A 12,752-nucleotide genomic window follows, 5' to 3' on the forward strand; every position below is an offset into this window, starting at 1 on the left:
GCCTGTTTCACAATACTATCAGGGAGGAAAAAAAACAAAACCTATTCATTCTCTTTTGTCAAAGCCTACTTGAGCCTTCATTTACAGATCAGTTCAGTCGGTGTATTGCCGTACATGTATATTGGTCTACATGTTTTATTTCATGAAATGCACATCCATTTTCAAGTGAACATCAATACTGTATAGCAACTTAGTACGTATTATGAATAGCAAGATTACTACATGTGCAAAAAGCATTTTAAAAGACTTTTGCATGTAGTTTTGCTATCCATAGTCTGCACAAATCAGTTGTGCTATAATATCTGTATTAAAGCCCCAAAAGGCTAAACAGACTTCATGCCTCTCTGCTCCCACACAAAGGTGATCCAAGGTGAAAATCCTGTCAAGCCTAAGTTCCTGCAGGGGTAAAATTTGAAACTAAACTCAAAAATTTGAAAACAAGACACTTAACAAGCAAAGTAATCAGCTCAAACAAATAGAACTAAAATAAACTTAGCAGCCATTTTTCCTACTGTATATTCAAAGAGTTAATAGCATTCTACAATAAGAAAAAACTCTGTCAAGAATACTCCAATAAAACAGCTCCTCATGTCAGACTCATGCACGTTAAAGGGACACTATCAACTTTAAAAAAAAAAATCAATTCAACTTGAACGTTCACATAGTTTTGCTAGTTGCACCTAAAATGAACTTAAACTGAAAAATTAGAACATTTTTCTTTTCCAGTTTTAGTTTCCAGCATTCCGACTACCTACAAAGTATTTTGTTTGTGCAACTGTTTCAGACAATGGGGTGAGAAAATTTTGTTAAAATCTAAAAGATAATAAAGCCATAAAAATGGTCCAGGAATTTTAGGAGTAGCTGTAGTACCCTAATAATTTAAATATTTTTAAAAGGACTAGATTTTGAGTTGATGATATCCCTTTAAAAACCTCAGAACAGGAGTATAACTTATCTTCAACCCAACTGTAAACTGATTTTAAAGCTGTTCAGATTTACATAACCCTACTGAGTATCATTCTGATAAGCTAAGCATCTTCAGATGTTGACACTTTTTGAACAGAAAAATCTTTCCACTCCAAACCCAGACCCAGCAGAGACATTTCCCTCAAAAACATAAAAAAAGCATGTGCCTAACTACTCAGATCTATTTTAAAGGGAAAATCCAGCAAGTTGTGATAACTCAAGGGTTGTCAAAAACAAATTCAGGCCCCTGCTGAGATTCACTTTCCACTTCCTTTCAACAAAGAGACAGCAGTTAGGAAAAAGGCATATTTTACTTACATCAATGGAAATGCAAAAAATGGAAGCATCATAATCAGCCTTGCTGTCCATTCATCAGGAAGATACCACAAATATACAATTAAACACGTAATAAGATAAAGAACTGATGAGTAGAGAAGTAGTCTTCCAACCCATAGCTTCTGTAGCCTCTGATTTTTCTCTCTAAATTCTTCTAATGCTTGGATTTCCTGTAAATAAAGGATTTTTAAGTGACTAGTGGCTGAAGTTAACTGATGCTTTATTAGGTTTGTTGAAGTTGAGGATTTCAGTATGACATTTGAAAACATTACAAAAGCAATCACGCTTTCTGTACTTGACACTGTTTGTCCAACAGATCTAACAGTTTTCATAGCATCAACTACACCTTAATACATTGGTTGTGGCATGGACCAATTGCCCTTCATTCATGAGCAGATAACATTCCTTGGGCAACTACAGGAACCCAAGAGTGATATTAAGAATATATAAAAAACAACAAGGAGTCTGGTGGCACCTTAAAGTCTAACAGATTTATTTGGGCATAAGCTTTCGTGGGTAAAGACCTCACTTCTTCAGATGCAAGTGCCACCAGACTCCTTGTTGTTTTTGTAGATACAGACTAACATGGCTACCCCCTGATATTAAGAATATATGTATTTTTAGCTGTCTTAATGGAATTTAGTAACTTGGAAACAAGGGGGAGAACCAGCATCATGGGACCAGGCAGCTTTTTGTGTTCACAGCAAAGCGTTCCGCAGTCCAGTTTGAGTACTGTTGCTTTAACAGGCATCTGTGAAACTTCAAAATATGTTTTTATATTTTAATAGTACCATCTCCTCCTGTGACAAAGCTGAGCTATTGCAGCCACTTCAATTTTTTATTTTTTTAGTACTCCCTCCCATTAATAATACAGTCCTGAATATTTTAACACTGTTTTGTTTTTTTGTCAGATGGATAAATGATCTAGCAGTGCTTTGTGCTTTTAGTGACAACAGGATTACGCACACCTTCATTAATTTGGCCAATGAAAATACAGACTGGATATTTCAAAACAGGTCATTGCTCCATAAACAGACATATTTCACAAATGCTGACCAGAATCATACAAGATCACTGAACTGTCTCTTTAGTTATTCTGTCCATGGTCTTATTTTACCACCATAATAAGAGTTGCAACAACCTACATTGAAGCTTTTTGAATGAGCCAAATGAATAGGACTTTCTTCTAGTGACATTTTTTGGAGAATATAAAAATGAAGGCCTAACCATTAGCCTTAATTAGATTCTCCAACCAGGCCAATTTAACATTCATTCACTTCACAAGTTGTTGAAATGTAGACTTAGACTATAACTTATGTAGCTATTTCTTGAAGAAGTACTAATGTTCAAAGTCATTTAATTTTGAGGTTCTGCTCTCTGCTTTCCTTCTCCTGAAACTCCAAGTCTCTAGTACATCAATGCTCAAGTCTGGAATCAGCACCATTATAATTTTAATTCCATTACAATTATGCTTGGAAGTATTTGATTTTCTTTATCAGTAAATGTCAGTAAACATCGATTTCACCTTATGCACACAAACCAACAAAAAATTATTTCCATTGATAATAATCAAAATAGACAGACAGGCAAAGTAAAAAAATGCTGCTTAAGAACTTAGATTTTGATTTAATGATATTTACTTTGTATATATTGACATGTGATGTTGACAATGTGTGTTTTAATGGTTATAAAGCTTTAACTTTCTGAATCTGTCTACTGAGGATTAAATAATTACCTGATCCCCCGCCGATAACTTCCTGCAACTTTATAGTTTTAAATAAATAAAAATTTTAACACATTGATATATGACAAAATTCTAAAAAGTTAAAATTGAGTTCTGCCAACACTAATTAAAATGTATATAACCTCCTCTCCTCCCATATTTGTAAAAGCTTGGTGATTTTAAAAAACTGCCCAGATGTTAGATGTCTATTTCTAAAGTAAACAAAACAGGAATAGTGCGGAGGCAAAATACATACCTTATCAATTTTCTCCAACACTTCTACTGTCGAAGGCTTTGCCTGCTTACAAGGGAGGGAAAAGAGGCGTCATTGAACTCTACAGTGATACCCAAGTTATTCTATTTACAACATCCTGCCAGCAGTACTCGTATGTGATAACAGATTAAGAGGTTTTCATTCAAAACCAAAAAATAAAGTGTACTTTTACTTTGTAGTATCTACAACCTACTCATTTTAATTGACTAGTTACCCACTTTCCATGCACATTTTTTGCTGACATTAGCTGCTCATAAAGGCTCCTCTCCTAAGCCACACACTAACAAGGATGTGCACGCTGCCAGCAGACCAAGCACTCAAAGACCTGATCTATACTACACAGGGTAGATCAACATAAGGCAATTTATGTCGACCTAATTATGTCAGTGTACACAATACAGCCTTGTCCCGCCAATGTAAATGCCCTACTACACCGACATAATAACTCTACCTCCACAAGAGGTATAGAGCTTATGTTGGTGTAGTCAGGGCAACACAGTCTCTGTGTAGACACTGCGTTACTTACATTAGCTGTTGGCTGTCTTGTCAATTTCAGGACTAGGTGCTGGAGCCCTGAAATTGACAAGAAAGCCAGGCAGCTAGAGCCCAGCTGCCCACAGCTCTCTGCCAGGCTGCACCTGCCCAGCTCCCCACTCAGATCTGAGACGCCCGGGCAGCTAGCCTCTGCTCCTGGTGGAGAGCTGTGCAGAGCTGAGAACCCTGGCTCTCAACCCCACCCCACAGTCAGTAGAAGCACTCCTGGTGAGGACACACACCACCAACAGAAGGAGGGTACTGTGGTGGTTGATGTCCACACTAATTACTGTGGGGCTGGAAGTTGACCTAACATAGGTCGCCTTAAGTCTGTAGTGTAGACATGCCCTTAGAACAGGGGGTCTCAAACTTCACTGCACTGCAACCCACTTCTGACTACAAAAATTACCCCAGGACAGAGAATCGAAGCCTTAGCCCGCCCAAGCCCAGCTGCCCCGGTTGGGGGGCCAAAGCCCAAGCCCCACCACTCAGGGGGATGGGAGGACAAAGGCCTGTAATCCTGGGCCCTGCCACCCAGGGCTGAAGCTCTCGGGCTTCAGCTTTTGCCCCGGGTGGTGGGGCTTGGGCTTCAGCCCTGGGCCCCAGCAAGTCTAACACCAGCCCTTGCAACCCCATTAAAATGGGTTTGAGACCCACTTTGGGGTCCCAACCCACAGTTTGAGAAACACTGCCTTAGAAGAATCTGCTTCAGTGCCTAATTTGTGCCAGGACTTTCCAGGGCTGATCCCTGACACCTCCAGGCTTAGCAGTTCATAGCCTCGACACCTCTGGGCTTGCTGCCAGTGTTCCCTCTAATTTTTCCCACTCATGTGCGGAATGCATTTTGTTATGTGCACCACTATGGAGACGGCATGTGATACATCACCTCCATATTGGTGCACATAATAAAATTAATATGGCAAGGTGGGGCCAAGGGGCTTGGAGTGTGGGAGGGGGCTCAGGACTAGGGCAAAGGGTTGGAGTGCGGTGGGGGGTGAGGGCTCCGGCTGGGGGTGAGGGCACAGGGCTGAGGGCCCTGGGGTGGGGCCGGGGTTGAGGGGCTCAGAGCAGGAGCAGAGGGTTGGGGTGCAGAGGGCTGAGGGCTCTGGCTGGGGGTGCGGGCTCTGGGGTGGGGCTAGGATGAGGAGTTTGGAGTGCAGTGGGTCTCCCCCGGGCTATGGTGAGGATAGAGAGGATTCCACCCCAGCTCTCTCCCCACAGCACCAGGGCGGGCTGGGGAAGGGCACCTGTCCCCCAGCCGAACCAGGTTCGGGGCCAGGCTGGGTCAGGGCCAGGGGAGGGGCACCTGTCCCCTGGCCGGATCAGGTTCGGGGCAGGCCGGGGGAGGGGTGCCTGTCCCCCAGCCGCAGCAGGTCCAGGGCTGGGCTGGAGCGGGTCTGGAGGAGGAGCGCCTTGGCAGGTCCGGGGCTCCCCACTGCAGCCCTGAGTGCATGTGCGGCACTAAATAGGCAGCTGCACTGCCGCACAGCTTAGCGGAAACTTAGCTTGCTGCAAAAAAAAAAAAAATTGGTTAAGCTCCGGCACCCAATTGCTTGAGCACCGGCAACTTTTTCTTTACAAATTAAGAACTCTGCTGTGCAGGAGAGCTGCCCTTCATTGTTCTCTGGGACTCACCTTTCCTCTACCCACTTCCAGTGCTAGTGATCTGGTATAAACATACAGTGGCAATAAGGAGGGAGGTAGACCAGACTTGGAGGAAGATTGAAAGAGAGAATACATGTGAAAGGCAGAACACCTGTGTAGGATCAGAGACAATTATGAATGTAGGATATGGAATAAATGAGGAGAGGAAGGAAGGAAAGGAAATACATTAATGAAGAGATGAATGAAACAAGGGAGGAGATGTGAATAGCAGAGACCAACCTCACATTCCAACAAAAAAGTCATGTGAACATGACTGCCTGTGTGTTTGTTTTAAATAAAAATTACTAGTAAATGCAAACAGAATATTTTCCCCTCCCAGGAGGATTCCTTTCAGGAATAAGCAACAGAGGGTCCTGTGGCACCTTGGAGACTAACAGAAGTATTGGGAGCATAAGCTTTCGTGGGTAAGAACCTCACTTCTTCAGATGCAAGTAATGGAAATCTCCAGAGGCAGGTAACAGGAGTAGAATCTTTCAGGAATAGATTCCATCTTCCAAAACACTGAGTTTTGAGAAATGAAGCAACATCTCAACCTGTTCATTATCTTGTTTGGGTCCCCCTCAAACTCAAGTAGAGGTGTCAGCCAAATGGCACAACATGAGCAGGAAAGTTATATTTTACCTTTAAGGGCCTGGTAAAACATCCATTATACAAATTTGACAGGTTAAATCTTTAGAGGACAAGATTTATGCGGTATTTGGTTAAAAACTCAAGACATTCTTTGGGCATTCAACACATTTGAGAAATATACAGTGAATTCAGGTTAGCTTTAAATAGTTTGCAGTTTACAAGTGTTTTGTAAAGGAAGCTTTCACACTTAGATATGCCAAAAAAACAAGGACGACCTAGGACTATGGAACTTACTCCTGCAAGAGGCAAGAATGACCAGACTTCACCATTCATGTCTTTGACCTAACTTTGCCATAAGTTCCTCACACATTCCAACAACAAACGTGTAAACTAAAGACGCTAGTTTTCCTTCAGACTGGGAAGGAAGGGAGACTCACTTCTATTTTTAAATATTTGGTAGGCGCTCTTATACTAGTACATATATTTAAGTCTCTAGACAGATAAAGGATTATACTCTCCTTGATTTATCCACTAGTACCTAGGTTAAAAGGCTCAGGAACAGCAACCAAATTACAACCTGTATGTACTGCTACATCTGTCCTGATCCAGTGTTAAGTGATTATTTAGCTCTAGAAAAGGATGTCTGAAGGAATCCCTAAAGTGACAGCCATCTTCACCACATTTCCAACAGTTACAAATTCAAAGCAAGGTCCAAAGGCAGGACAAAGAAAGCAGTAAAAGTTAAGTAAGGCACAAAAACAGCCTATTAGTAAAGACATGCCCTAAGTGGATTCTGAACTCAGGCCTATTCAGCTATGCAGTTTTCCATTTGGGTAGCATGACCAATGTTTATTTGATTATTGGTTTTCAATCAGCACATAGATGAATTACTAGAAATTTCAGATTCAGAACAGTTTTTTGACCAAAGTATCATGAACAAATACAGAATTCTATTCTAAACCATATCAAAGTATTTTAGTCTTCTGAACTACCTGTAAAAATTTTTATATTGTAATAAGATTTACTTACCCTCCATCGGGACACTAATCCACCCATTTTTTAATTTGTGGAAATAGGTTGTTTTGGTTGCTTATAACAATCTTCTGATGGAATTCACAGCTAAAAGTAAAGCATTACTGTTTAAGAATACGCCAAAAGTACATTTTAAGATGTTTACGGTGATATTTCACAATTGCATTCTAGAATATAAATTAAATAACACTGCATACAGGTGTCTATCATCTCCAAATTCTTCACATTATCCTGCACTCCAGCCACCAGTTTTAGAACCTCTTTGTATTGTTAAGTCATTCTACTAATTAGCCTACCAAGATTGTGGGCAAGTTTATGTTTTGCTTTGGAGATATCTATCTACAAGCAAAATACAAAATAACTAGTAGTCAGAGACCCAAGCCCTTGTCTTCATTAAAGTGCCACAAAAGTTATAATTTAGCAAATGAGAATTATTTAACTGCTATATAATTTAATTAGCCATAAATTAATTCCAATTGCAGATTATTTAAAATTCAGACCACATTAAAAAAAAAATCGAACTTGTCAAATTCAAATTTAATGTGAATTGAATACTCTTGTGATGTGTCAGATTGGCCTCTCTTTGTGCCCAGAAGATATACATTCCAGCCAGCAGCAGTGCAATGGTGCAGCGATAGGTCAGTCTCCAGGTCCAGCTGTCTGCCAAGACTGACAAGGATTCCAATCAGCAAAAATCGTAATGTAGTTTTTACTATATGGATGCTTCACTGAAAAATGGAATAACCACCAAATTACTTCAGAAACCAATGAACAGCAATCATAAACCAACAACCTTCAACCACGAGCTTGCTGAGATGGGTTCAGAGAGAATTACAGATGAAAGATTGTATATTTTGCTACCATTTTAGTCCCTCAATTTAGAATTTTTATCTATAAATAAGTGAGAAAAAATTAAGTTATAAATTCCTATTTGTAATAATCAGGGATTCTAGAAATCCCTTTGCCATGGAAAAACAAGGAATTTGCATTTTTATAGAGAATCTTTAATTTTTACATTTTATATATATATAAAAACCCCATATATCCGAGCCTCCATTATCCAGCTCTCCGTATTAACGGCACCACCAGCTGCCCGGGGCTGACAGTGATGGGGGCTTGGGCATGTATGGTTCAGATGATACAGAGAGGCAGATAATGGAGGCTCAGATAAATGGGGTTCTACAGTCCATCAATAAAACATTGTGTTCAACAGATAGACCTATATATATCATGGCTAGGGAAACTAAAGTTCAGCATTTCATTTTAATTGTGGAAAAATACGGATTTTTATGGAGTTTTTTAATCAGAGAATTTTGGGGAGGTTTTAATCACAGAAAGCTAGGATCCCTGGTAATAATCCCAAACCCAAAACAAGGGTTTGTACCAAGTGTTTTGAACTCAGGAGATTGAAGTGACACTGTCTCTAAGAGAAATATTCCTTCATTTTAGCAAAGGTATTAAATTACCATTACTAATTATCTTTGGCCAAATTAAAGATACAGAAACTCCATCTAGATCCAGATTTCTTCTCAAAAAGTTTAAGAGGTTGTCAGAACACGGTAATAATACAGTACACATAGCACTCACTACAGCTAATACTGCTTTAGCTAAGTACCTCTTCACCGTTTAAGAAAACCAAAAATGTCCATGGAAGCCAGAACTATGAGAATGCAGTTAAGTCTTATTTTCTGAAAACAAACCTTAAAGATGCTAAGAAAAATCAGTATTTGAACTACTGCCAAATTAATGCAAAAGAACAGATGGACAGATCAACTTTGCTGCTGCCAAATGACTAATCAAGAGGGGTGAGCTGCAGAAAAGGAAAAGCACAACTACTTTCTGGGTCCCTGTGGATAGCTACTACTACTACTAGAGACCACAATGAAAGGGTAATATATTTGTTTTTAACAAAACTTTTTTTAGCATTAAGTTTATATAACATCTACTTGGCAGTCACATGCAAGGCTGTGTATGCCAAATATGTATTATATATTTGGACCATTCTGAGCAGACACTTTGCTCTTGAACACTTCTAAAAAAGAGATGCAGTTTTTGTTGCAAAATCATATAAGAAGGGCTAAGCTACAATGTGTCTAATTACTCACCAGAAAGTTTGCATTCTTTAAAAGGACACAGACAATTATATTTAACTTAGCTTTATTAGTATCACTTATCTATTTTGAAACTTATTTGACAAATATCTGAGAAAGAAAGCAGGCTTGCCAAAATGCAGGTATGGATGGACATATGTTCATATGGACTAGAACTGTGACTTGCTTTAGTGTACTGTTCTGAAAAATCAGACACTTTTAAAGGAATGATATCTGATATGAACAGCTAAATTAGAGAAGCAAGTAAACTTACTACTCTTTATTTATATGACATGTATTCTATTTGAAAGATTAAGCATTCCCCATTGTTTTGGTTTGCACATGAAGTACATTATCTGCCAGCCCTTCCAGTACCACTCTTCTTCCCCCATGTCTTTCTTCTGCAGCTCTTTCACAAACAACCATAGGACAGGTTTCCTCCAGCTCCTCCATAAATACAATATCCAAGGGTCTTGCTCACTCTACTTCACACATACACCATTAACATCCTAATATCCACCATGACAAAACTTCCCCTTCCCTAGATCTGCTTCCTGTTCATGCCCTCATGCCAATAGCAAGTTACAGCTTATTTCCTCCTCTGTCTCCACCAGCACGAGTAGACTTCCTCTTTTCACTCCGAGTGATAGTCAGTGCTGTGATAGAACCTACTTCCATAATCATCATCACATATTACTGAAAATGCAACTGTGTTACCATGTGCAGTATTTGCTACCCCAATGCTGCAAAGCAATAATTTAAGTGTCAAACCTTATCAATTAAGATAAAAGTTATGTGGAAACATTTTACAGTAAATTCCTAAATTGAGAGATAAAATATGTTGACAGTATCCCTTCAACCAGATAAACTAGCTTCCGTACACTACTTTATAGTAATCAAGAAAATCTATGTGAAAACTGAATGGTTGTGAAAATTAAATGACTGAATGAAGCAGAAGGGAAAGTTTCAGATTAAGCTTTCTTCTTTTTTTTTTTTTTTTTTTTTTTTTTTTTTTTTAAGGGAAGCTGACTAGTCAACTACTGAGCAGGAAGTCCCACCCATATAAAACAACTGTAGGAAAAACTAATAGCAAAAATCAGAGGAATATCTGCATGCTTAATTTGGTGTTCTGCTAAACTTGTTTCGAGAATTGTGCACTTACACAGACTGCTTTCTTCAGGTAAGACTGAAATATGAGCATTTTGTCTTACTTTAGAACTCTAATAGAACGCTAACCTTAAAGCAAAGATGACAAGTGTCAGACTCTCCAACAGCCCTTCGAGAAAAAATGGCGTAAAAAAAAAATGATATAGAAAGTCCTATATTTTCAGCTTCAGGTTTCTCCACACTGCTATAATAAATAGGTGTTTTGTAAAATGCAGGTGATCTCAAAAATCAAGTTTAGATCCTTTAATTTTGCAACCTTACGCACAATATTCTCAAGATTTAAAGTCACCTCAATTCAGATAACGTACAAAAGGATGACTATTGAGAGTTTACAAAACTGTATGCAAGAGATTCTATTAGATGATTGCAAGGATTTTTTTCCCCTTCAATGGTAGACATACACAGTTTTGTTTGCAATTTTCACCAGAAAACCATTTTTGCCCATAATTCATCGATGCTTTCTCTTGACAATTCAGTGCCAATGCAACACCCACAAATGAAAAAAGTGGAAGCTCATTTTGAGTGGATTCCATTCCCTAAATCCAAATAAAATCTTTTAAAGACACCATTAACTAACAAAATATAATCCTCATAGCCTTGACTAAAAAGCCCCAATATGCTTTGTAATTAGAATCACATATGATTTGGTATTTATTCCAGATTTTTTTTTTAATCTTCAAGTACTATAAAAATAGTCAAGATTGCATAAAAACAGTTGACAACATGTTCAAATGTGGTGCCTAAATTATGTTCTTAAATCAATATTATGTCGTTGATTTAAGAGTCAAAGTTTTAGACATGCATTTTTGGCCAGTATCATCATAAGTTTTTAATTCAAGAAAGCCAACCCTGCAGAAAAGACAATTAGGTGTGGAACAACCTGAAACAATCCAAGCTTGAGGATGGATAGACCTTTGAGACTACAATGTTAACATTTTTAAATGTTTCCTTACCTATGTTGCAAAAACCTTAGATTACTAAACAAATTCTTAAAATCAAGTCTGTTTTTCACCATTATGGCTGCCTGTTTTTGCATCTCAGTTTGAGCAATGAAAAAAGACTCCTGAACTTAATTTTAGTTGTTTTTTTCCTCCTCAAATTTTAAGTTCTTATAGATTAGCATACGCGCCAGTGTTTGGGTTGCAAACCCAGTAGAGGAACATCTGCTAAAAATCTTTCTATTGATTAGTTTTTTAAATGTCATTGGAAATATTTGATGGTGTTAAGTTTTGTAAAACCTTATTTTAAAAACAGATTTAGGATCAAACGGGACTTCAAAGATCAATTAAGGAGTTTACTGGATTCACAGTATTGAGCCAGATCTGGGAACTTCCCTGTCTGGTGCAACAGCATCAACCATGGTCACTCTGGTTGGCAAAACGGTCCTTAGTAGACTGTGCATTTGATGATGAATTAATGAGTGGTTTGGTTAAACACCTTTTTTCAGTCTAGTTTTCTACAGCTGCCCATGAAAACAGACTAGCCAAGAGACACCAACGCTGCTGTGAGGCTACCTGTACTGAGATAGCTGTACTGGAAACTAATGTAAGCCACTCGCAACTATCTTTTGTCTGCAAATCACTTATGAAACATGCTCCCATAACACTGTGCCACCTGCACCGTACTTTACAGAAGCAGGAACAAACCCATAGAGGCTTTCCCGGGGCCACCCCCAACGGCACAACTCTCGTGTGCGGGCACATGGAGAACAAGCTGCTGTGACAAGCTGCAGCTCTCCTGTCCTCCTCCCCCAGCCTCCCGGGTCGCCCACGGCCCCGTGCACTGGGAGCTCACTAGCAACTAGTTATTGAACAGGACGAGACCCGCCCCTCTCCCCCAGCTCTTGCAGGGCGCGAGGCCTGCGCGCCAGGGAGAGGGGCCGCCTGTCAAGCCGGTTGCGGGGGAAGCTCCAGCAGCTGAGCTGAGCGCCGCCCCCTCCCGCGGGGCAGAGCGGCCAGGAACCAGGGCCGGGCCGAGGAGGGCCCCCAACCACCGGGCATCCGGGCCGCCTGCGGAACCGCCCCCGGCCGGCCAGCGCAGAGCCCCGGGATACGCTGGTACCGAGCCCCCCCCCGTACCTGCCGCGGGCCTGCCCCGCGCATCCTGCTGTCACCTCCGCCGCCTCCCGCCGCCGCTGACAGGGCCACAGACCGCCCAGCTGCTCTCCCATCAAACACCGCGCGCCGCGCGCAGCCAATCGCCGCTCCCCGAGCCCGGATCACGTGAGAGGGGAGCGCCGCCGCTGCTGTGCCAATGGCCGTCGGGGCGGCGCGGGAGCCTCGAGCCCCCCGCCGGGCCAGGGCAGAGGATGGGAGAGCAGAGGGGGCGGGCGGCTGGAGAGGGGGCACCCGGCGCGGGGACATGGCGGCTCCCGCACTCCGCCTGGCCTCGGAAA

General features: G+C 40.8%; 1 protein-coding gene across 5 annotated transcripts in view; it reads right to left on the bottom strand.

Moving 5' to 3' along the window:
* Positions 1-12,532, bottom strand: part of LNPK (lunapark, ER junction formation factor) — a 69,762-nt gene extending 57,230 nt beyond the window's left edge. For 2 of the 5 annotated variants that reach the window (XM_034785430.1, XM_034785427.1), the window contains exons 1-4: positions 12,436-12,532; positions 7,098-7,187; positions 3,282-3,326; positions 1,285-1,472 (exon numbers count right to left, since the gene is read on the bottom strand). In XM_034785430.1, coding sequence (XP_034641321.1) covers positions 1,285-1,472; positions 3,282-3,326; positions 7,098-7,124 — 260 coding nt within the window. In that variant the 5' untranslated portion in view covers positions 7,125-7,187; positions 12,436-12,532. Of the gene's footprint in view, positions 1-1,284; positions 1,473-3,281; positions 3,327-7,097; positions 7,188-7,655; positions 7,931-12,435 lie in introns of those variants that run through there. The other 3 variants (XM_034785429.1, XM_034785428.1, XM_034785431.1) reach the window with 3 other exon arrangements.
* Between the last annotated feature and the right edge of the window lie 220 nt (positions 12,533-12,752).

This window comes from Trachemys scripta, chromosome 11 (assembly GCF_013100865.1).
Source record: "Trachemys scripta elegans isolate TJP31775 chromosome 11, CAS_Tse_1.0, whole genome shotgun sequence".
NCBI lineage: Eukaryota > Metazoa > Chordata > Testudines > Emydidae > Trachemys > Trachemys scripta.